Source organism: Myxocyprinus asiaticus, chromosome 13 (genome assembly GCF_019703515.2).
Source record: "Myxocyprinus asiaticus isolate MX2 ecotype Aquarium Trade chromosome 13, UBuf_Myxa_2, whole genome shotgun sequence".
Taxonomy (NCBI): Eukaryota; Metazoa; Chordata; class Actinopteri; order Cypriniformes; family Catostomidae; genus Myxocyprinus; species Myxocyprinus asiaticus.
The window spans coordinates 45,883,349-45,909,377 of NC_059356.1; the positions used below are offsets into that span (position 1 = coordinate 45,883,349).

At 37.7% G+C, this 26,029-nt stretch overlaps 1 protein-coding gene across 6 annotated transcripts in view; it reads right to left on the reverse strand.

Annotated features, from left to right (window-relative positions):
* The window catches only part of LOC127450211 (histone lysine acetyltransferase CREBBP-like), a 64,868-nt gene that overhangs the window by 32,343 nt on the left and 6,496 nt on the right, over positions 1–26,029 (reverse strand). For 5 of the 6 annotated variants that reach the window (XM_051714094.1, XM_051714093.1, XM_051714090.1 and 2 more), the window contains exons 2-5: positions 11,037–11,692; positions 3,515–3,676; positions 520–763; positions 95–208 (exon numbers count right to left, since the gene is read on the reverse strand). In XM_051714094.1, coding sequence (XP_051570054.1) covers positions 95–208; positions 520–763; positions 3,515–3,676; positions 11,037–11,692 — 1,176 coding nt within the window. Of the gene's footprint in view, positions 1–94; positions 209–519; positions 764–3,514; positions 3,677–11,036; positions 11,693–19,274; positions 19,726–26,029 lie in introns of all 6 variants that reach the window. The other variant, XM_051714092.1, reaches the window with a different exon arrangement.

Here is a 26,029-nt window from a genome sequence, read left to right on the forward strand (position 1 = left end):
ATTGCGTTTCAAGTTGTGCAAAATCACTGAAGAGTGGATCACTGAGGGTGTCTAGCATAACTAATGTGTTTTCAGTTAAAGTATGCTGACTTACGCTGTTGGTTCCTCTTGTCACTGGCGTTTTTCAGTGGCAGACAGACGGGACAGTCGTGACGGGTGCAGTTCTTCCAGTGCGAGATGATCTGTCTAGACGAGGCGCAGTGTGCCACTGCAAAAACAGACCGAAAAGAAAGACAACCTTCACTTGGCTGTAAAATAAATTGCCCCCTTACGCAATCACACACTTGGATGCTGTGAAGACTGTGTAAAACTTCAAGAATGCAACTTAAAACCTAAAAAAAAAAATTGATGACTAATGAGCACACAAGTAGATTTAACCCTTAACAAGCACCTAGAGAAATATGCAGTTGCTTTCACGTCAGCACATGACAGACAAAGACTTCTATATAAATTCAGCACATTGGGAAAGAGTCGCAGTCCTGTTATAGATTAACACGAGCGTCTTGCTTCCTCGCTCACCTTGGCAGGATTTGCCAGCCTGGCAGTGGGTCATGTGATTGAGGACGTTCTTCATGGTGCGGCAGTGGGGCAGGGCGCAGGCGCGCATCTCGCCGTTAGCCTGCTCGCGCCGCTGGCACTTGTGGGCGTGAAGCAGCAGAACCAGCTGCTGCTGGATCAGTTTGCGCTTTTCCGGGTCGGCCGTGGGACCTGTCGACACCCCCTGTCCCGGGACAATGCCCACAGAGGGCACCTGTTGTTGCAGCTGGAAGGAGGAGTTTACATTAGATAGAAGAACCTTTATGGCTGTTTCACTGTGGTATTATGATGTAAAGAACTTTAATAAAAAAATTTTTTAAAGTATAATCCATTTAAAATTGGAAGAATTTAGAAACAATGGCGAGAACTTACATTGTTTCACATTATTAGTCAATTGTATGCATTATAAGCACTTTCAGTATATAATTACTAGAGGTCGACTGATAGTGGATTTTGCCGAAATGGTAGCTGAGGTGGTGGAAAAGGCCCATAACCAATTAATCTGTTATAAGCATTGAGGCTACAAGAATCCAAATTTAATAAAACACCAAAAGCAGTTTATTGTGCAACCAAAATCCACAATTCAAAATAATTACCAGGAAAATTAAGATTTGGTGTATTACACAGGACTTTTGGCTATATGTAAACACAAAGTACCCCAGAGACTTTTTTTTATTTTTAAATGACAGACCTTGCTTCGTTACAGTGCTGCATTTGTAAGTATGCAACAACTTAAGCTTTTTATCGCCTTTATACAGGGTTCGTACAGATGCTTCAAATTTAAATTCAAGGACTTTCAAGCACATTTTTATTAGTTCTCAAGGATTATGCTCGAGATGTCATTAAAACAAATTATTTTTGATCATTTTAAATAAAAATATTTTAACCATTTAATTCATTTTTATAAATCACCACTTATTACAAATACAACAATGAACATCTTTAACTACATATTCTCACAGTAACAATTCTTGGTTCATTCATGACGAAACTGATGTGCAGTTGTAGTGTGCTCCTTTAAAACGCACTTCGCTTTCCAACAAAAGTGAATAACTGGGTTCGTAAAAAGTAGTTCATATGACTCATGTGCTGTGTTCCATGTTTTCTAAAGTCACACAACAGATTTATGTGAGGAACTGACCCAAACTGCAAATAGGTCATTCTCAAAACATTTTAACTTTCCAACTTACAAAATATTGAAATTTTCCGTTCAGTTTTTGCTGAGGGTAAACATTTTGCAACATGTTGACATTCATTTTTATTCATAAAAGACAACTTGGCTGTTGTTCTTTCTTTTATTATTTAATTTTGTTTCACGAACAAAGCAAGTTAACACTAACGAGGGTTAAATGGGGGTCAACACCAAATATTTTTGTTTGAAAATATTAGTTAAAATGTGAATAACTTTTTAACATGCTGGGAAAAAAAAAAAAAAAATCACTATATGCATATTTAAGCAGCCTCTGAACTTAAACATTAAAAATTATTTTCTATAACATTTTGTATTTAATTTTTTTTTTAAACATTCTTTAAAAAGTTTTTTTTAACTTGATAAAACCAATAACATGAAATCAAGGAACAAACATTCTCTTTAAATTACTACAATTATTAATAATAATTTTTTGCTTTGCTTTTTTGCACACTTGTTCGGCCTTGCACTAATACTTTTATTAAAAATAAGTACAAAATAAATACACAAATAACTTTACATGTCATAGAAATGGTGTACCAGATGAAGGGAACAAGGATTTTTTTTTCAGGCAATGAACAACTTCAAATATATTTTTGAAACGATTCGCTAAACAGAGTCAAGCCATTTCATATCATTGAAGGTTAGGTTATAAAATTATTTTAAAAATATCGCTATTTTAAAGCATTTTCATGACAAAAAAGTAAAGGGACATGTTTGTCAACATATTTTGATACTGTCCCAAATGTTGTCAGAAATAACCTATTTTGTGAGACACAAAGCTTTCTTTACACAAGGTGGCGCTAGATGGCTCACGAAACTGAATCCTCCATTGATCTGCATTCAAATCATTCAAAACGTTTTACATCTCATATCATTTTTTCACTCTGGAGAGTAAATTGTAATTAAAAATGACAGTTGCAAGGATTCATACTTGTTAAATCCGCAACAGCAGTATCTATAAAATATATATTTTTTAAATCCTCCAGTAACTCTTGACTGTGATTGGCCCATTCCGAAAAGGTGCTGCCAAAAGTAAGAGGTGCCACGTGACAGCGCCGTCTATGCGCTACTGAAGCAGGCAGCGGTCTAGGTGGTCTGTCGTCGTGTTTTTCCGAAAATAAATAAATACATTTAATTTATTAAATGATTCAAGCAATGTATTTTAAGATTTTCTATAATTCAAGAACTTTTTAAGCACCTCTTGGTAAAAATGTCCAGGACTTAAATTTGAAAAAGCCAAATTCAAGTACTTCAAGCACCTTGTACGAACCCTGTTTATATTTACCAGAAACTCACCAAATTAAGAGTTTTGTTTACCACCAGATGAGTTTTATTGATGAGGAATAAAAAAAGAAAAGAATAAATGGCGACTATTGGCATAGATAACCAATAACCAATAGTTCGGCACAGATTAATCTGTAAAACCAATGTAAAAAAAAACTAACAAATCAAAAACAAATAATTAGCAACTATCGGCATAGATTTGTTGCGATAACCGATAGTTCGGTAAAACCGATGTATCGGTCTACCCCTAATAATTACAGCAATTACAATACACTGCAGTCGCATAGGTCTATTTTCGACTATAACTGTTTAACCACCAAAAAAGTACCAAACATTTGTTTTTGACATTTTTTTCTGATTTTGTGTCATATTATGTTGCACACAAATGTCAATAAGCTGTCCAAAAGAATAAACAGCCTCTGAATAGATATGTGCTGCCGAGGGAAGCAAGCCCAAAGGTGTTCTGGACTGAACAGGAGCAAGTTGTGGATGGTTACTCACCAGATTTGGCACACTGGAAGCACCCTTCAGGGTGGGCTGCAGACTGTTGGAAAGAGCTGCCTTGTTCTGGAGCTGCGCGTTCATCCCGGCACTGGTCATCTGTTGGACTGAGCCTTGTGCGTATTGCTGCCCGAACGGGCCGTTAGTGGTCGCAAGACCCATCTATAGAGAAAGAAAAAGTACAATCAATAATACGCTTACCATGTGCAAGTTCGGTCCTCCAATCTTTTTGGACAGCGTTCCAAGTGCGCTGATATTTCTGATGTAACAGCACTGGGACGCTTCACTCTTTGCTTCCCTTCGCTTCACTGTGTTTGCTCTAAGGTTGTCTCAGTAGTTGGTATATACACCAGCAGTATTTCACAATTCTGGAGATGTCCACAGATTAGTGGCCAGTATTGCAGGAGGCAGTGATGCTTCTCACAGCATGTTTCTGCTCTCAGCGCTCGAGCGCCCATCCCACACTTCATCAGCAATGATGCGAGCCTGCAGCCATTAACGCTGTACACTCTGCTGCAGAAAGTGCCAGACTTGGGAAGTCCCTGTCCTGAGCAGTACACCTCTTTGAACAATCACTTGCTCGCTCGCTCGCTCTCTCACTTTAACCAGGTACAATGCAATCAAGTATCAAACAAATCCCATCTCTTCCATGTTAATTTTGTCACGTCATAAGTGGAAAAAAAACAAGCTACTTATAGCAATATAGCACTATCTGCTTTGCGCATGGTAATGACATCATGTGAGACCCAACAATGACAAACTCAAACGCCACAAAAAACAATGCATTTGATGAATACTGATAATAATGCATCTAAACATTGGACAAACAACACTCATTTTGGCATCAGCCCAGCAAGCGTGTACAGCCCAGATTTTTTAGACACACGATCAGTCTGCATGGTTTGCAAACGCGTCTGGCATTGAGTGTACTAGAGAGTATCACGAAACAGTCGTAGTGCGAATGCATCCGTATGGTCTCACGGTCAAAATAGTATACTTTAGAAACACTGGATGAAGATTAATTGTCAAACAAAAAATTTATCTGGTAAATTTAGGCGATAAAAGCTTAATTTGTTAAATACTTAAAGGGATAGGTCACCCAAAATAATGAAAATTCTCTCATCATTTATTCACCCTCATGATATCCCAGGTGTGTATGACGTATGAAGAAAAATTAAAAAATATCTTAGCTCAGAAGGTCCTTTAAATGCAAGTGGATGGTGATTAGACTTTTGAAGCTCCAAAAAGACAGTAAGCATAAATGTCATCCATACAACACCAGCTGTTGAATTAATGTCTACTAAAACGACATGATCACTTTTGGTTAAAAAAACCAAAAGTTTTTTTTTTAAACTCTAAATCATGCTTCCGTTCAGCAGCGATATATGTGTGTGACGTAATCAAATTGCCATTTGAAACACGCGAGACCTGAGACGTGCATCATAGCCAGAAGAGCAGCGCTGTTCACAAGTGAAGAGGAGGAACACTGTACAGTAGCTTGGTTAGTTTTGGTTTAGATCTGTACCTGTTTCTTTACTCACAATAACCTAGTTACCATCCACTTTTCGTGCTGTTTTGTTATCAACAAAGTGAAAATGCGGGAAAATTTTTTTTGCGAAATTTGACATCTTCTGCCTGTTTCCATTCAAATGGCCTTTTATCGAAAAAATGTTTGTGCATGATGACATCATGCTTAAAAAAACACTTTGTCACGTAAGTTTTGGTTTATCGCAAAAGAAATCTGCCTTTAAGCCGTTTCCATACAGAAATGTGTGTATATCGCAAATTGTGTACCTTTCACCTCTCAGATGTCCCTTATTTTTCCCTCTATGTTTAGGTAAAATGGGGAGAGAATTGAGACAATTCATTGAAATTAGCCAGCTAACTGTCATTTTAATTTCACAAATAAATGCAATCAGAAGAGGAGGAATAGCAATCAAAAGGGAACAGTTGCCCTTCTGATAGGATTGTAATATTGGTCCTGATGTTGTGCCTATCGCAGGTTGCCACCGGTTCCGACCCGAAAGCAAATCGTCATGGCCCTGTTCAAGCTGGCAACCTGCACCAAGTAGTGGGGGAATTACAGTTGAAAAGTAGTTGAATATTGATCTTTTTTCACACCACAAGTGATCATGTCGCTTTAAAAGACATTAATTTAACAGCTGGTGTTGTATGGATGACGTTTATGCTTACTGTCTGTGATTTTTGGAGCTTCAAAAGAGAAATCTCCTTTGACTTGCATTTTAAGGACCTACTGGGCTAAGACATTTTTCTATTTTTCTTCAAATGTGTTCTGGTGAAGAAAGAAAGTCATACACACATGGGATATCATGAGGGTGAGTAAATAATAGTGGTCGACCGATATATCGTCTAGGCGTTAAATCAGCCGATATTCAGAATTTGTTAATTATCGGCATGGCCCGATAAATTTTCCCCTTTGGCCAATTTGTTTCTTGAGGGTGCCAAGAATCACCTGCTTGCATGTGAAGCGACCGAGACATGTAAACGACCAGTCACAAATATGCGCATATCTCGTTTAAACAGATAAACCAACCACAACTTCAGCAGATCCAGCGTCCTGTGGAGCGCTCATAAATCTTCCTCTAAAGCACGCATTCTAACAGTCTCTCCTCAACAGTTCCCTGTAACTTTTCTAATGATAGAAGGCAAATATCAATAAAACTTTTATTATATACCGTCTACAAATATGCAGATATCTTCTTTAAAAATATGTCATTCATGAACCTCACGAAAATCCAGCGTTTTCTTCCCGTCAAGCGCTTATCTAATATCTTCCTCTGAAGCGCGTATTCCATCAGCCAGAATCAAAACTTCAAGATCAGGATCAAAAATTCCTGATTCACAAATCATGATGGTCAGTGGCTGTTGAAACTGTCAGGAGATTGCTGCTCGCGCTGGAACCGCAACTTCAAAGTAAAAGCATTCGTGTGTGCTATAAGTAAATGTCTTATTCACTATGCACTTTATGTACAATTGATTTGATTCTGTATTTTTTTAGAAAATGCGATTGCTAACGTGGACATGCCATCCATGGTTGCTGGACTACTGTGTGTACTGTTCTTTCCTTCTTCCTAATGTATTAACCATTTCTTCATGTGCAAATAAATGACTAAAATTTGATGACTAAACAGAAATCAGAAGAAACTGCTATCTACCATTTTTAAAAAAATAATTTTTAGATTCTTTTTTACAAAGTTAAAGTTTAGCGTGAAATTGAGTAAATATAGTGCTAAATAGGAGTTTATTATTATTTATTTTTTTAGCAATTTTATGTTTGTTATTTACTTTATTAAAATGTGTGATATATCGGCATTCTATCGGCCACCCTGCTCTCTGGATTTAGGCATCGGCCATTAAAAAAAAAAAAAACATATCGGTCGATCACTAGTAAATAATGAATTAAAATTTTTGGGTGAACTATCTCTTTAAATATAGAGCACTGTAACAGACTATTTAGCAGAGACGGGTCATAAAATGAATGGGAGGAAAGTGGAATGCCCAACGGTCAAGGGATGTGGAAAGGAAGTACCGCCCTAAAGGTAAAAGAGCCAATCACCTATTTGATAAAGACATTGCCTGTCAATCAACTTGAGAATGCACATGCACATTATCCATACAAACTGGGAATATTTTGTTTTTAGCGTGATTTGAGGTAAAGCAGCACAACTTATGATACCAGCGTTGTCAGATTTTACTGCTCATTTGAAATATGTTCTTTGATCATAATCTTGACCAACTGTTTTGGAGATTTCTGTCTTTCCCCATTTAAGTAGATAGGAGCTGCACTGGCATGCAGCTTGTTTACATAGAAAAACAGCCACCCGGGAGCGTTCAAAAGATGGCTGACGATGGACTGACTTGTTAGAAAGATTAAGATTGTAAAAGCTAAGTCTCCATAATTTCAAGAGTCCCTGGTGGGTTTTGGGCTTGATAATAGTCAAAAGTCCAAATCTTTTATTTAGATTGAACAATAAACTGCATCTGGAATTTACTCATTTTGGACTCTTGTAGTCTCCGTGTCTTTGCCCGTCTAAGTAAATAAGGACTAGGATTTTTTTTTTTTTTCCAGCCGATTAATCAGCCTTTTTCACCACCTATGGTTTGATACTGACATTTCTTCATAACCATTCTCTGCACTGGAGAATTGTTAAGTAAAGGATGGAAACTCCTTACCTTTCCTCTTAATACGCTGTTTTGAATTAAAAAAAAAGTCACTTATTTTCACTATAATGGTTTACTTCTGGTTGCTCTCCAATGCGCGCCCATGAGGTGAATCAGTTTTCGCTGCCTCTCACAAGCTTCATTGGTTTTATTTCATTTGAACATTCCAGCGCACTTGCATCATGCGAGAGGCCATGTGAACTGATTCCCCTCATGGATGCGCACTGGAGAGCCACTGGAAGTGAACAATTATAATGAAAAGGACCTAAATATTGATCTGTTTCTCACCCAAAGCAATTGTATCACTTTAGAAGGCATTCATTTAACCACTGGAGTCGTATGGATTACTTTTACTACGATTGTCAGTGCTTTTTGGAGCTTTAAAGTGCTGATCGCCATCCACTTGCATTGTATGGACCTACAGAGCTGAGATATTCTTCTAAAAATCTTCGTTTGTGTTCTGCTGAAGAAAGACACACATCTGGGATGGAGTAAATAATGAGAGAATTTTTAGTTTTGGGTGAACTATCCTTTAACACTGTGTGTATGACCAAGAACATTTGCCATTATGCAAACATTACATTAAAGTGAAACCAAAGCACTTTATGTTCACTATCAAAATCCTCTTTTATATCCCACAGACAGCACTCGCATATCACAGTGCTTCAGAAGTGGTTCATCTTCATTTTGCACTCCAGGAGCTGCCCTGAATGCGGTCAACGGTGAGGCTCACTGAGACGGTCAGAATTCATTTTGAGCACTCACAATGCAATTTAACACCGGAAAATGAGACACAAAATATGCCGTTCCTGATATGTCTATATATTCTTATACTTCCCTTTTTGGATAGTAAAATGTGAATGGAATTTGAAGCGCACAATAATCACGGTTATCTTAAATAATCGTGGTGAGATCAAATAATCACACTCAGACGATTATTTAATTATGATGAAGAGCACAAAAGAATGCAGGGAAATTTTAACTGGGTCATATAAAACAGAAGTGTTTAGCTAAAAAACATCTCTAAAACAACACTCAGCACGAGATGCTATGAACATCCAAAGAAAAAGCATGTGTACATACAGTAGACCACCAATTAAATACTTAGTCCGACTGTAATTATCTTGAAATGTATTTGCTGAATTTGTAACAAAAGCATTGCTTCAAAGGTTGTAGTGGTACCTTAAATGTGTTGATAGAGTGGGCAGTACATAACACTGTACCTTCACAGCGAGCACAGTTACTGAAACACTGATGTGGACTGATCTCACACACTTCAGCTGCACTTGTGACTCTCATAATCTGTTTGCAATGCAAACACACAAAACAGTGCCAATAGCACGTCTATTCACCTTTGAGCAAACACTGTTGGTATGGAAACCTGTAAATGCTCTTGCAGCTTCTGTAAAGTTATTCAAAATATTTGTTTGGCTGCACTGTGAGGAGACTTGATCGATCGACTGATTTCTCAATATGAACCCAGCAAGTGTTTGATGAGTGAAGAAACGTAGTGTGAGTAGCAGACTGGTTTCCGATTGGTTTCCTGTAAAACCACAACAATCAGACATGTGCAATGGCCACAACTACCTTTCTACAAGCTCTTCCCTTCTGTAACTGTCTGAAAAGCTTAAGCCTTATGCGACCTTTGGGACATTTTTGTCTTTTTCATTTTTGGTTTTTTTTTTCGATCATTTTGGCTGTGTTAATGCCAGTTCCTGTAATACATCTATAATACAATGTGTACAAAAAATAGTTACACTCAGGACCTTAAGGACAAAAATGTCCCCCATTGAAACCCATTAAAATGGCAATATTTGATCTCAATGCCATAAAAGCATAAAATCATGAATTCTACGATATTATGCTTTCATTCCGGAGCCCTGGGTTCAAATTTTTTATTTTTAATATTGTCCACCAGATGGCGCCATTTTTCTCATGTTTAGCCTATGGAGCAAATACATGCTTTTTCCCTATTTTCTGTTTGCTGTATTATAGAGCACTGCAGGCCAGTTGAATAAATGATACAGCTAAAATTGTGTGGGTGTGTTGGTATGGATGTCAGAGTGTGTTTTGTATGTGTGTATTGAGAAATCTTTGTGTGTGTGTGTGTGTGTGTGTGTGTGTGTGTGTGTGTGTGTGTAAAAAACAACAGTGGCATTATGTAAACAAACTGGCATTTAAAGGATTAAAATCCTGAAAATGAATGAATATTTGTAGTTATGATCAGGACTGATGTTGGTTAAAAAAAGTCAGTGAAAGTGGAAAATAATATTAATATATAATATTTTTATGAGTTTATTGACGTGGACATTTTTGTCCTCTAAGGTCCTGAGTGTAGTTTTTTTTTTTTATGGACGCACAAGGGTTAAGCATGGGCACATCAATCTGTTAAACGTGTAAAAGTTAAAAAAAAATTGAAGTTAAAGACTGAGACAGCAATATAAGAAAGCCATTCGTAGGTTGATTTTATGTTTGTTTGAGCATCCCAACCAGCCCAACATAACACAGCAACATTATTTCAAATAAATCGTTTGGGGTGGGAGTATCTGTTTGTTCAGCCAATGAAAGTCGGGGGAGTATCCGGGAAAGCAATTTGAAAATAACTTATGCAATTTTCCTTGGCAACTTTAGTGGCGCAGAAATTACACACTTCACACATAGGATGGTTCTTAATTGATTAAGCAAACCGGCAAAACTGATCATCATGCTACAAGCAGTAAACCTTCCCATTTCATTCTCAAATCCATGCAACATGAAGTTCTCTGAATCACACCATGTTTTCTTATTGTACCATTTGTAGAGAAAATTATAGGTTGAAACTGAAACTACACATTCATGGTGCTGGTCGAAACTGAAACAATTAGCTTAGTTGAATTTGTGTTTGCTTGCTTTAGGTTGTTGAATCAAAAGAGCGTTCTCACATCTGCAATACTTTTAAATTGTTGGTATGTGTACACATACACACATCGGATTGACGACTTTGGCAGCTGTGTTGCGTCTTGCTGTGCTTTCACCGTATGACACCACAAATGACACGTTTTAAAGACGCATTGTCAAGTTAAAAGGAGCGCTCCGTCTAGCTGTTTTTGAACGCAAGAACGTGTCCAATGTGAGCAGCCACTTTGAATATTAAGAAACCCTAGTAATCGTACCCTAACAATTATCACTAAAGCATTCTTAACTTAAAGGAATATTCTGGGTTCAATACAAGTTAAGCTCAATCGAGTAATCAACATAATGCCACAAATGCTGTCGATAGAGGTTAAATTGCATTGAACCCAGAATATTCTTTTAAGGGGTGTGTTGCAAATGGGACTTGAAGTGGGCAATGGCATCTTACCTTGTTCATGTTTCCCGCTTGCTGGTGGTTGATAGCGTTGTGTGCCCCTATCTGTGGTGCACCCTGGGTAAGCGTCTCAGCGAGTACGCTGCCAGAAACACTGACCCCTGGCATGGCACCGCCTCCGACTGGCGCCCCCTGCATGGCCTGACCCTGGTATTGCATTCCTGGAGCTGGCCTTCCTCTTCCGGCTGGCCCCATAACGCCATTCATGATCTGCCCCTGTGGAGCCATGTTCTGCCCCATGAGTCCATGAGTCTGGTTGTTGTTGTTCAGCATGGCTTGGTTGAAGCCAGCATTGAGACCCATCCCCGGACTATTGTTGCCCTGACCGGTAGGAGTGCCGACAGACTTCGGAGGCTGAGTCTGGTGACCAGGTGAGCCCTGGCCCATCGGACTCTTCCCCAAAGCACCCAGTTGATTCATTCCAGGTTGAGGGCTGACGGAGCTGAGGTTTCCAGCTAGACTGGGGCCGCTCCCTGCCTGCAGGAGCTGGGACAGCTGCTTGTGTTTGGCAGCAGCGTCTGGGACAGAGCCCCCCATCCGGCCTCCCACCCCTCCATCCCCGTTAGAGGACATGGACATAAGCCCAAGGTCTCCATTGGGTATCAGCTCATCTGGAAGATCATTTTCCAAGTCGAACAGGGACACAAAGTCTAGAAAGAAAGAAAAAGTAGTTGAATTGCATTAGTACAGTTTCTTGTCTAACTGATTAACCAACAAGCACCATTTTAGCGATAAACGTTTAGCAAATAAGTTCATTAATATTTGGTATTGGCCATTTTAGTATAATGCTAGGTGAAGGGAAGACTCATCTCCATTCAGAGTGTAAAGTAAATTGGCCGATATCTGAAAATGTTAAAATTAATCGGTACTGACCAATAATGCGTCTGCTTGGCCGACAGGAATTTGGAATGTCAGTTCCAAAACCTTGCAACAGCTTCCTTAATGGATAATGCATTTTTTGTTTATTTTAGTAAATTTTAGTGTTTGAGAACTTTTGTGCATGTCTCAATAGCTATCATTAAATTTATTTAAATATATACATATTTTTCGGCATTATATAATCATATATCATTATCTAATCATAATATCATTGACCATCCATACCAACAAAAATTTTGTTAAATAAGAAATGTCACCAAATCCAGACACTTGTATTTTTTTACTTTTTGTTTTAGTTTGAAAGATGCGAAGGATGTCAATGCTGTAATGTCTCTGTATTCTCTATGGGGAATATTAAAGGCCAAAGTCGGTTGTCTACATAGCTAATCGGAACGCGGCCAGTATGCGTGACGCAAATTTCATCATCAGCAGCATGTTCTGCACTGATTTTTAAATTAACTTTTAAATTAAACAAAAAAAGCAATTAAAATAACAAAAAATCTTATATAACCACCTCCCTAAATCCAACGGCCCCATTTGCCATCACGCAGGTATCCATCAACAACAATGGGTGAAAAATTACTAACAGCCAACAAATTAATGAGAATGAATAAATTTAAAGATAATAATCATAGTAAATAAGCCTAATAAATGTCCTTGTGTTCCCAAAATAATGCTGCCAAATGAGTGTTCTTATTGAATTTGTGTTTGTATCACGTTCTAGTAATACAGTTAATGCTGCCTAAAGAAAATAATATAGAACTCAATTTTAGGTTCAAGGTGAATGTGTCTTGTATTATTTTATGATTTCATCACTTTCGTCTTTGTTTCTTTAATACAAAGATATATATTACCAAACCTGCAGTGTTGCGTTCACAATGTTACCCGCAAACTGCTCCGTGGAAATAAAGGGAACTAAACTCACAGCACCTCCTGAGATGATCGGAGATCATTTGCAGCATTCTCATAGACGACATTATTATTGCAAACAGTTTTAAGACAAATTAAACTTTACATGCACGTTTCACAAGACAGGCTCATGCTGCACGCCTCTGAACAAACAGCGAATCAGACACGATTGACAGCTTTTGTCCGTTTTTAAAAAGAGAATAAAGTGTGTTTCTTCAAGAGCGCGTCTTTGTGTCTAACAGCATTTCTTGTCGTGCGACACTTTGAGACATCTTACAGGTCGCCCGCCTGTTGCGTGTAGCTGAGCAAAATTACCCACACATGAAATACCTGCATTTGGACGAGGAGCTGGCGAACTAGATTCAGCCTCGTTGCATGCGACGGATGGCGGGTGATAGTTTCACACCCCGGGCTACTGTTTAATAGGCCTCTATTTGGCAGCTTCCCAGATCCATGGTTTTGCCATTTCCCGATATAGTTTATCATCGTCTGTCAATGAGTGTCACAATCGGCATCAGGATATCAGTAAGATATCGTCAATATCCGATTATATCGCCCTATCACTCAGCCCTAGTGCGAGACAACCCGGAACGGGAAAAAACAAAGCATACCCGAGCCTTAAGGCAAAAAATAAGACCTATTCCAGCAGCTAATTTTTTACCCCACTTGTCCCCCCCAGCCATTAGCTTGGCCACTGCACTGATACCAATACAACCAATATTAAAGACAAATGAAGAATGGTGATTTGCATAAGCGAAGACTGATAAACTTTCACCGACAATAAATGAAAAGCATTCTTGCTCTAAGCAATTCCTGCTAGCCTGTTGCTTCCCACAGCAACATTAATTCGGTTAAATGTTTTTTTTTTTTTGCACAACTATCAAACAAAGGAATAGTTCACCCAAAAATATGCCATCCCAGATGTGAATGACTTCTCTTCTGCAGAACAAAAATGAAGGTTTCAGCTCTGTAGGTCCACACAATGTAAGGGAATGGTGACTAGAATTTTGAAGCTCCAAAAAGGTGCTTTTTTTGCAGTCTCTAGGCGAAATCCTGATTCAATCTTGATTACACTTTCTAGTGCTTGACACATGCACAGAGCACTAGAAAGTGTAATAGAGCATGAAATCATGATCACCAAGCTGACTGCTGATGTTAAAATTCATAGTGAAATATAAAAAGTTATATTTTTGTTCTGTTCTCACCCAAAACTGATTGGATCTTTTCAGAAAACATGGATTAAACCACTGGAGTCTTGTGGATTACATTTATGATGCCTTTATGTGCTTTTTGGAGCATTAAATTTTACACCATTCACTTGCATTGTATGGACCTACAGAGCCAATATATTTTTTGTTGTGTTATGTTCTGCAGAAGAAAGTCAAACACATCTGGGATGGCATGAGGGTGAGTAAATGATGAGAGTTTTCATTTTTGGGTGAACTATCCCTAAACATAACTAATTTAAAATTCAGGATGTCATAAATGTGAACATCTCAGAAGGATTAAAGAAATGCTTTAAATGTCACCAAAGGCTCGGCGGTGGGTTTACGCTCAAGTCTGTGAAGGGAGTGACTCATTTCCAGGCAGAGTGAAGTCAAAAGTAATAGACAAGTCAAGTGTTCCAAAACATGCAAAATCATCAAGTTCTCAAAACTGCGACCCAAATCCATAGTAAGAATTTTACACACAATTACATATGTATCCTTTTCATGATGCAATAAATTTAAACATTGTAAATGCAATACATATGAAGTCTTACTAGAAGCCTTATTTGCACTTAAAAAAATAAAATCACCACTGATCCTACCCAAATTCTAAACACAATTAGGGCTGCAACTAACGATTATTTTGATAATCGACTAATCTAATGATTATTAGAACGATTATTCGGGCGATTATTGTAATCGTTAGCTCTTAACCGATTATTCAGCTTGTGCCCAGAGTTAAAAGGTTGTATTAAACATCCTTACTAACAATAAAGAGGACAAAATCATCTTTCAAAAATACCTCTAAATGACATTCACTGAATTAAGGGGGGGGCACTTTTTATTAAGTTTAATTCAGTAAAGAAATTCACTGCAAAAAATACTATTGTTATCAAGTGCTTTTGTACTGTTTTCCATTTAAAAATATCTAAAAATCCTTAAAACAAGATACATTTACTTGAGAAGCAACATATAAGACATTTAGACTTGTCTAAATTTTTATATGCTGCTTCTCAGGTGAATGCATCTTTTTCAAAGGATTTTTAGATATTTGAAAATATTTGTATTTTTAATATTATATTCAACATTCTCAGATAACATTTTTTTTTCCTGCAGTATAGCTGCTAAAGTAAATGTACGTTGTTTTAAAGGAGTTTTAGATATTTATATTGGAAAACAAGCCAAAACAAAAACAAATCAAAAATGTATTTTATTGCAGTTTATAATGGGGAGAAGACTGCCCTCTCTCACCTTTCTGTTCACTTTGATCCATCTTTAACTCGCAAAAAAAGAAAAACAACTCTCTTATTAATAAAGCTGCGTATTGACAATTTTCTTCATGATAAGAAATGCACAGTGACACATATATAATGACTCAATGAGTCGCGAGCCATCACGTTATAATCTAGCTGCATTAAGCGTGTGCGCTCGAGGGACGAGCATCCCTACGACAGAGTGTGCATCAGCCAGGTGCAGTTTCAATCTCACCCCCCTAGATCGGGACATTCACGTAACTCATAGAGGCGGCGCTGACCACACAGAGAAATGCCAGTTTCGGAGCTTGTAGTTATTTACATGATCTACTTCTGTATTATTTGAACTTTAATAAAGCTATAATGCATTAAATATAACTGCATTAAAGATGTAACGCTAGGGTGTTTAATTCCCTCATACTTTGCGATCTACATCACCTGAAGCTGTTTGCAAAGTTTAGAGTGCATCTGGACTGTGAGCTGTGTTTTCTTCCTCTCCTCAGTCAGGCGCAAGCTGCAGTGCTGCGTTTTTATGCCATCATTAGTTTCATACATTTTTATTGTTGACGTTGTAGATAAAGTTGACTAATCATTTCAGCTCTAAACCCTATAATAACTCTGCCTTATCATGTATTAAGGCTAAAGGGGGGTCGCACACCGGACGCATCTGGCAGGTGACATCGCACAATCTAAAATTCGAAACAACTATATCAATGTAGGTACGCACACCATCGCTCGCCATCTGTTATCGGCACCCAGCTATGACTCCAGAGGCTGCTTAAATTTCTGCCACGCTACAGAGCAAAACTCACATATTTTCCATTAAATTCGAGCCAAATCATTATCAAAGGACATAGATTGGGGGCCTGGGTAGCTCAGTGGTAAAATACGCAGGCTACCACCCCTGGAGTTCGCTAGCTCACTAGTTCGAATCCCAGGGCGTGCTGAGTGACTCCAGCCAGGTCTCCTAAGCAACCAAATTGGCCCGGTTGCTAGGGAGGGTAGAGTCACATGGGGTAACCTCCTCGTGGTCGCTATAATGTGGTTCATTCTCGGTGGGGCGTGTGGTGAGTTGAGCGTGGTTGCCATGGTGGATGGCGTGAAGCCTCCACACGCGCTATGTCTCCATGGCAACGCGCTCAACAAGCCACGTGATAAGATGCACGGGTTGATGGTCTCAGATGCGGAGGCAACTGGGATTCGTCCTCCACCACCTGGACTGAGGCGAATCACTACGCGACCACGAGGACTTAAAAAGCACATTGGGAATTGGGCATTCCAAATTGGGAAAAAAGGGGACAAATCCAAAGAAAAAAACAAAACAAAAAAAAGGACAAATTATTTTCTCTACAGTTCTTGAAGGGAAAAACTTTTTTTGTACTGTCTGCCATCTGGAAAGCTTTTATTCAATAAAGTGCTGCACTGCAGACCATCACAGTATTAATGAAAGCACTGATGAAGGTTTTATTCAGTGCAACAGCACTCTTGCTTGCGAGATATTGCCTAGAAATAATGTAATTACTGTTGATATATTATTATTATTACTATTATTTATTAATATTCATTGTATATTACATTTTACTATGCAGTAGTAATATATTTATTATGCATTTTCTTCAATTTCACATTTCTGGTTAAACTAAGCTTTTATTTTGAAGGCAAGCCGAACGAAGGACTTTTAGTTTGAATGTTTTTAGGTGTGGACCGATCAAAATCGGCCGATCTTCGTCTTAAGTCTGTGATCGCCGATCGGCTGATCGTGCCTAGAATCAAGGACGATCTTTTTTGCAGCACGCAGGGAATCACACATACACTGCTACTCTAATGAATGAGCTCTTTCTCAGCCCTTGATGCATGACAGAGTGGCCTGTGGAGGGTGAATTGTTGGCAATTCTAAGTATTCACAAATTTAAACTTTTAGACATGCTGTTATTCAGATGAATATGCAGGTTTGTTTTTAAAAATGTGTAAGAATTACGCATGTATGAATATTAAGTCATTACGGTAGTAATTCTGACTCGCTGCACTGTGAGCACAGAGAGGATAAAGAGACTGCAAACGGGTATGACAACGAATTAAACAACAAATAAACATGCGTATACAAATCTGAGTACACGTGATGAAACGTGAGTCATGACAATCAGACGTTGAATTGAGCGATCATGAGCACTTTCAGCTTCCCTCCTTTCAATATGCTCACTTGTGGTATCAATCAAACATGCACACTCTCCAGGGTTGGGTTGCACCAGCTGTGCGTAAGTTCTCACGTAAGTTAGGACGTAAAGTTCACACTAAGGGCTTAGTAACTACTAGTTAGTTTGTAACTAAGTCAGTGCTTAATTCGGTTGCACCACCTGTTCTTAATGCAAGACTTCACTAGTAGGTCGTAAGCTCTCTGTAAAGTAATGCGTAGTCGCGTAATATGACGTTTACCTGTATTTATCCGATAAACAGCCTTCATATTTATACACAGAAGTGTTAAAAAGCCATGAACTTCAGTTTGATCTTGTAACGGTTGATGTTCAAACCTTGTTTGCTCACGTAAATGTCAGCTGTAATAAATTAAATCCCCATTAAAATACAATACGTAATAAAAGTACATTTAATAAATAGTATATTTGCCCTGTGTAAATAACAATATATAGGAACTGTATCTAAAATAAATACTTATACAACAGGCTGGAATAACAGACATTTATTCATTTGAATATCCTATATATATTTTGAATGTGACTTGACACTGGGTGACGCACTGCACCGTTAGACTGGTTTCATGCTGAAGAGCTGCTTAAATGCACGTTTTTTTCTCTCTCTCTCTCGTAAATGTCAACATCATACTGTATGTCGAAATGATTGATACCTGTCACGCAAAACATGAGCTCATTGATGTCATAAAATATCAGTCTGCTTTTTTACTCCAAGCGTTACTCCTGGTCGGCGGCTTCCGTAAATATTTAGTTTATCCGTAGGGTTACGTTTAATGGTGCAATGCTCAAATATTTAGTAGTGCTTAAATTGTGACTTAGTGCCCATTCACGCCGCAACTAGGCTAAGTTTGAACTTACGCACAGCTGGTGCAACCGGCCCCAGGTGCTCTCAATAACTCATCAGTCACTCATCTCAGCGCTATTCTGTGAGGATCCCAATTTAAATCAGATTACACACTAATCACAGCAATTACAGTTTAACCATAACGGCACCACGTCGTCTTCATGCATTTGCTTAATAATTAGTGATTTGTGTTACAGCAAAACACCAAAGATAGTAAATAAATCATAGTTATTAATGATTTCTCACTGGAGCAGTTTTAGAGCTTGTAATGGATATATTTTTCTGCTGTGATATCGTATCTCTGCTGTGTGTGATGCTCTCATGGTTTTTACTGCTTACCAGTATGTCACAATGACCTTTTGATATTGACAACAGAACTATTCATAACTGTTTCAAAACAAATAAATGTTAGCAATTCACAATTATTGTAATTTCAATGTAATTTTTGTAACTTTATAAAAAGGTTCCATTCGTTAACATTAGTTAATGCATTAGGTATCATGAACAAACAATGAATAATATATTTTTACAGCCTTTATTAATTGTAACGTTAGTTAATAAAATTACAATTGGTCATCGAAAGTTCATAGCGCATTAATGTTAACTAATACACCTTTTGATTTTAAAAATGTATATGTTGTAACTAACATTAAGTTCATTAGTTCATGTTAACTACAGTAATGTTGTTAAATAATGTTAACAAATAGAACTTTTTTGTAAAATGTTACCGTAATTGAACTGTGTGGGGCATAAACATATAACTGCACAATACAACTTGCAAAATTGTGGCAACGGGCACTTTACTTAATGTTTATAATTATAACTTTTATAATGCTGCAACTGTATAAAAATAGTTCAACAAAACAGACACATAAGCATCAAAAAGGAGGAACTGCATTCCTCAATAAGCCAATATAAAATAGTTAACTTACATAACAGAGAAATGTTGACATCAAAACACCTGACAAAGTTAAAGTCGAATGTTGGATGTTGCAGTGATTCTTAGTCCACTCCTTCTGCAGAGCATCTTGAGGTTCTCTTGAAAGCATCGTGCCATTCGTAAAACCAGGCAGCAGTTGTTCGGAGTGTGTTAGATCTCCCATGAGGAGGGAGACGATGAGCTGCTCCGTGTCTCTTTGAGATCTGTTGCGCTCTCCCCAAAGCATCCTTCCCCAAATCAGTCATGCTTCAGCTGAGACATTAAACTGTGCAGCCAGCTGCCTGCCTAAAGCTGGTGGAGGGCAGCGTTTATACGCTTGGCTGTGTTTGTATGTACACTAATGCAAACACGGCTGGAATAATAGCGTAGCCACGGCTGCCACACGCTCACAATAACAAGAGCAGCAACACCCAACTGGCAAACAACACACCTACTGGAACCGTCTGCGACAACAGTACATTGGGGGGAAAAAGTTTGGGGAAACAAAAAAAAAACACAGAGACTTAACACAACTCGCAAATTAGTACGCACACTAGAAGACGTGTGCATATGTTGCCGTTCTCACACACTAAACACACAAACAGTCAATATTACGGTAAATGTGGCGCAAAAAACAGCTACAATGTTAGTTCACCCAAAAAATTCAAATTCGGTAATCATTTACTCACCCTCATGTTGTAACCTGTATGACTTTCTTTCCAAGGTGGAAAACAACAGGAGTTGTGAGGCAGAAAGACATCCACAGTCACAATCCTCTTTCATTTCAATGGGAAAAAAGCTGCAGTTTAAGTGGATGGCAGTGACTGAGGACAACATACCACATAATACCTAACACCTAACAACTCCTTTCATGTTCCATGAAAGAAGTCATACAGGTTTGGAATAACAAGAGAGTGCATAAATGAAGACACCAATGCACTGACCATTTATTGACAAATGGCATCACTCCAGCCCTCGCTAAATGCTAAGCAAGACAAATGCTGCAATAAACTGAAGCTTATTTCAGATATGATACGATTGCGCTACGGACATGCATGATACCTCAATTCATGCGGCTTGTTAAGGAAAGGGATTATATTATTACTTTCAATGATTGAATGGGTAAAAAAAGAAACAGACTTGTACTGAAGAGTGACCTCAGCCATAATATATTATAATATGCCATATGTATTCATATAAAAACATATATTGTATATACATATATATATATATATATATATATATATATATATATATATATATATATATATACATATATACACACACACACACACACACACACACACACACACACACACACACACACACACACACACATACACACATATATTAGGGGTGTAACTAGGGATGTCCCGATACAATTTATTTTTTTATTTTTTTGAGAACGAGTCCGAGTACCAATACTTCATTTTTGGTACTCGCCAATACAGAGTCCGATAGTTTATTTCAATTTTATCATCAAAATGGTATTTAAATAAATGAATTCATTAAAACTTTAATCAAATGAAAATATCACAATTATATAGATATACTTCTGTCATACTTTTTTCCTATAAACTTAGCTTTTATTTTGAAAGAGCTTTTATTTTGAACAGTTTCTGTGTTGTTTTGACCAAGGAGCTCTGACTTTACGAAAGCCGGTCGCTATGTGACTCAAAGTGATAATTAAACCACGCAAGACTGCTTTTTGATTAAATAAGTGTACTCTGTATGTGCCTCGCGCTACAACAGGAAACTGCACTCTGTTTACTGTCATCTGCTACAAACAGAGCATGCGATGTTCTTGATAGTATTTTCTTTGTATGAGCCGAAGAGGAGCTTGAAAACGTTTTGAGCAGCCGGCGTCAGAACAACACTGTCTCCACACATTCACAAGCGCTCATATTTGAATTACATGCAAACTACAGTATATTTATCTCATTAAATCGCAGCTTTTGGACATAACGTGATTTTAATTTGTGCGCTGAAAGTTTACGTAATGACATTCATACATCAGATGGTATCGGTTTTTGGTATCAGAGCATTTTTACTTGTATGAGTACCAATACATAAGCGCAGCATCAGGACATCCCTAAGTGTAATGGTTAATTGTGGCTCGATACGTAGCGGTTCATGTTTTTTTTTTTTTTTGCACTTCACTGGACATAGGGAGCTCTAAAATACGACTGCACACTAGCAGCCACAGGTGTTGTACAATGAGATCGGCTGACACTGCGAAAATTGAAACTGAAACCATGTAAGCGAATGTAAAACAGGGAGCCAGGCCTGTCACGATTATTCAATAATCGTCTGATCGTGGTTATTTGATCTAACCGCGCACTTCAAATTTCAATTGCATTTTAATGCCCAAATAAGGTCATTTTAAACGAAGCACCACAGACGGCAACCAGACCAGCTCCTGTTTTAATGCGCACGCCGCCAGCAGAAGCTCGCGCCAAACTCCCGCGAAAAAATGAACAAATATAACTTTGATAGTAAATACAAAGCACTCCGGTTTCACTTTAAAAGATTGTGTAATGGCAAATGTTATCAGTTATAGCTGGTTCAGACAGGCGGTGTTAATGACACGCAGTGGAGTAATGATAAATATGTAAAGGATAAAATGAAACAAAATATAAAAGGATTTGCTTCATGAGGAATTAGCGCTTGTGGGTTTAATTAATTAATAAGAGCATTAAAATAACATGTGAAAGTGAAGAAATTAGGACAGACATTTTTTTACTATTGCATAATATAATGTTGTTTAAAATAATGGACCAAAACTAAAGTTGACCAAAAATATACTTGAAGTATTTCTAAATATTTTGATATTTAAAACATTATTATTCATGCCATTCATAAGTTTTTAAAGCCTTAAAGGAACTCGTATATCTCTATTTTTTGATTTATATATTTGAAGTTAAATATGTGAAAATGGCTTCTTAAGGCGTATGTAGCACACATGCACCTTATGCAGAAATATGAAAACTTATCTAACACTTAATCGTGAAAGCCCTCAAAGAGACAATTAATCATCATAAAATTAATCGTCAGCCAAATTTCATAATCGTGACAGCTCTAAAGGGAGCATCAGAAGCGGGTGAAAGACAGATCGAATGTCCGTTTGAAGTGCAAGAGTTATATGCTCTGACTGCGCAAGAGAAAATTAAAGTTTACAGAGGATTAATGATAGTGCCATTTTAATCTACTATATATATATATATATAATGCTGAATATTGTGTATAAAACAAACCACTTAGGACACCATAGCAACCACACAGAACCCGCCCTGGAAACCACCCACAACACTCTAGCATTGAAGCGACTTTTGCATGAGCCAGCATCACTCACATTATTTTCTTCTTTTTTGGGGGGGATTTTTCCCCTTTTTCACCCAATTTGGAATGCCCAATTCCCAATGCGCTTTTAAGTCCTCGTGGTCGCGTAGTGATTCGCCTCAATCTGGGTGGCGGAGGACAATCCCAGTTGCCTCCGCGTCTGAGACCATCAACCCGCGCATCTTATCACATGGCTTGTTGAGCGCGTTGCCACGGAGACACAGCGCGTGTGGAGGCTTCACGCCATCCACCGCAGCAACCACGCTCAACTCACCACACGCCCCACCGAGAACGAAGCACATTATAGTGACCACGAGGAGGTTACCCCATGTGACTCTACCCTCCCTAGCAACCGGGCCAATTTGGTTGCTTAGGAGACCTGACTGGAGTCACTCAGCACACCCTGAGATTCTAACTAGCGAGCTAGCGAACTCCAGGGGTGGTAGCCAACGTATTTTTACCACTGAGCTACCCCCCACACTCACATTATTTTAAAAAAAATTTAAAGCTGAACTATGTAAGATTTTTGGGTTACAATAAAAAAAAAAAAAAAAAAAAAGTTCATTATTGAGTAAAAACATTTTTAAAAAATCCAGGTTCAAAAACCCTGTCCTTGTCTTCGATTCATTACGGTAAGTCTACAATGAAGATTTTTATTCACGTATTTGGCATATGTCATTCGTCCTTGCATGTTTACATCATGTCCGTAAGCTCAGAAAGAAGGTGCGACAGCTGTTCACTGTTCAGTCAGAGTCGAGGTTTCAGGAGTGAAATCACTCCCCTAATGGATAGCGAAACTGTTTGGTGAAGTTGTGTACCTGATGTAATGTTTGGATGTGCTTTATGGTAGGGTAGCTGAAGCTTATATTGGTTGTGATACTTTAATCGAATATTACTGATGTCTACCTATCGCGATGTGTTCATAAGTTTTGTTATTTTCCAGTGAAATTTCTGTTACATGTTTACCAATATTCAAGACTTCTGAGTATTTTATAACATTGGTGCAGTTTTGAGATTCCCAAATTGTGTATCTAAAGTGTGCCGCTGTTGTCTGAGGCTATTTTTTCAGTTTTTTTTTTAACTCAATCATAGAAATGAAGTTACTGTAACTTTCCTTTGTCCTAATAGCAGAAACATTTATTTTTTTTTTGCATGATGAAGACCTAATGGTCTGAACGCTGCAAGCAAGTCTAAGTTAATAAAGTATTTATGGAGCAATAAATCAGTGTACGGACACTTGCCATTTGATCCTTCTAGCAGATCGCCTGTTTAAACAGATCTAAAGCCACTATAGGTACAAGGTAGATCCCCATGAATGTACGCTCATCTCAATTTGTTCATAATGTACCGATTTCATAGTACAGTAATGTATATTAATTTGATTAGTGTTTAACCATCTCTCTACTGTAACTTCCACATAAACGATTAAGCATTTCTTATTGTAATTGTTACACTGCATATGTCTGCATTATTTTAATGTTCAATAAAGAATTTCATTATCATCATCATTAAAACCTCATTTTGCATTTTTATATTATCGTCTCATTGTGTGCAGTGCATAGACCCGCCATTGTAGGATTGCGGTTCACTTGCATTCTCCACTGAGTCTGTAGATTGTAATATGAAAATGAAGGGACTTCAACTGGACTATATAAGCCATTTCACGAGTTTCACTTCTTAAATTGATGTGTGTAGTACAACACAAACATTAATGTGTATTGTGTAGAGGATAAAACACTTTAATAATCAAATTAAAATATAATGTAATTAAAAGCGTTGTTTAACTTCTTGTCATGACTCCGCTCTGCAGGTAATCTCTGAGTCTTCAAACTATGAGATTCATCCGTTACAAGAGCAACGCCGAATCACAACTGACGTTAAAGTGTTCCTCCACAAGTAACTTGCAGTTTTATGCTTCAACTGCAAGAGTTGTAGATGTCGCTTTGATATGTTGTTGTGATTTTAATCTCAAAATTCATCTAGCATTAAAACTGCAAGGTAATACGAAAACATGGGAGGAATTAGGGAGGCAGGATATAACGGTTCTTACATGCCGAGCTGTGAAATTGCCTGGTGCAAGTCTTAAGTTATGCACTTTAACAAAACTATCTGGCACAAAACAACACAGCTGACTCATGCTGCTTTGTGAGAAACTGACTTGCGTTAGGACGATCCACTAAATAGCCCAACCTTTATTCAGCCTAACATGCAAGTCTGGTGTTCTCCTCGGAGCTTTTCAACAAAATGTGATTAGGCAAAAAAGCCTGGTATATTTGGCTTTCTAAAACAGGACTAATGAAATGACAAGTGCAAATTTGTTATTAGGCAAGACATCAGCCTGAACTTAAAATTTTGAACTAAATTCATTAACAAAAATAATAATCATTTCAACTTGTCCCTCCTTTTCTTAAAAAAAAAAAAAAGTGAGGCACTTATAATGGAAGTGAACGGGGCCAATCCGTAAACGTTCAAATACTCACTGTTTCAAAAGTATATACACAAGACGTAAACAATGTGTGTTAACATGATTTAAGGGTGATAAAAATCACTTAAAATCGTAAAGTTATATCCAATTTTACAACTTCACTTCCATGACAACATAATGCAGTTAACCCTAAAACGACTCCAAAAATGACCGAACAAATTTCCAGCTAAAATAATTAACGTTTTTTCACTGAATTAATGCAAGTGCTTCTATAAAATTTTATATTAATTTTATATTAATTAATTTTTATTTTTTATTTATTTATTTTTAAAGAAAAGGAGGGACGAGTTGAAATAAATGTTTTGTGTTAAATCAACATTATGCCTCAAATGCTGTCGATTAAGCTTATTCACGGTAGCGCCATCTTTTCCCATTTTTAATGGGAATGGCAACGAGGCTGTGAGCGATAGACTTACCATCTCTTCAATGGCATACACGGTATAAACCTGTAAAAAGCTGCTTGATCACATTTGATTTTCCACAATTCATGTTGTCTGGAGTTTTTTGTCTATTGAATATTCTTAGAAAGATATTTTTCAACATTTTGTCTGCAGAATGATCCAAACACACTTTAAACTGCAGTACAGCCCACTGAAGAGGCTGTACATCTATCACTCACAGCCTCGTTGTCATTCCCGTTAAAAATCAAAGTTGGCGCTGCTGTGAATAAGGTCTATTGAGCTTAACTTGTAACAGAATCAGAATTCAGAATTTAGTGTAATTATATTTAAAAAATTACATGTTAAAAAAAATTATTATGCCCCCTGTCTCATATGTAAATTAAATTCTGTAATAAAAGTCTGAATTCTCCTACCATCAGAGCAATTCAAGGTTGAAGTACGTGTGTTTTTACAAGCCGTGTCAGCAGGGGGCAGTCAGTGCACCTTAAAACAAACAGCGCAGCTATAGAGAGCTGGTCACAGAGACATGTTCTTCAGAGATCT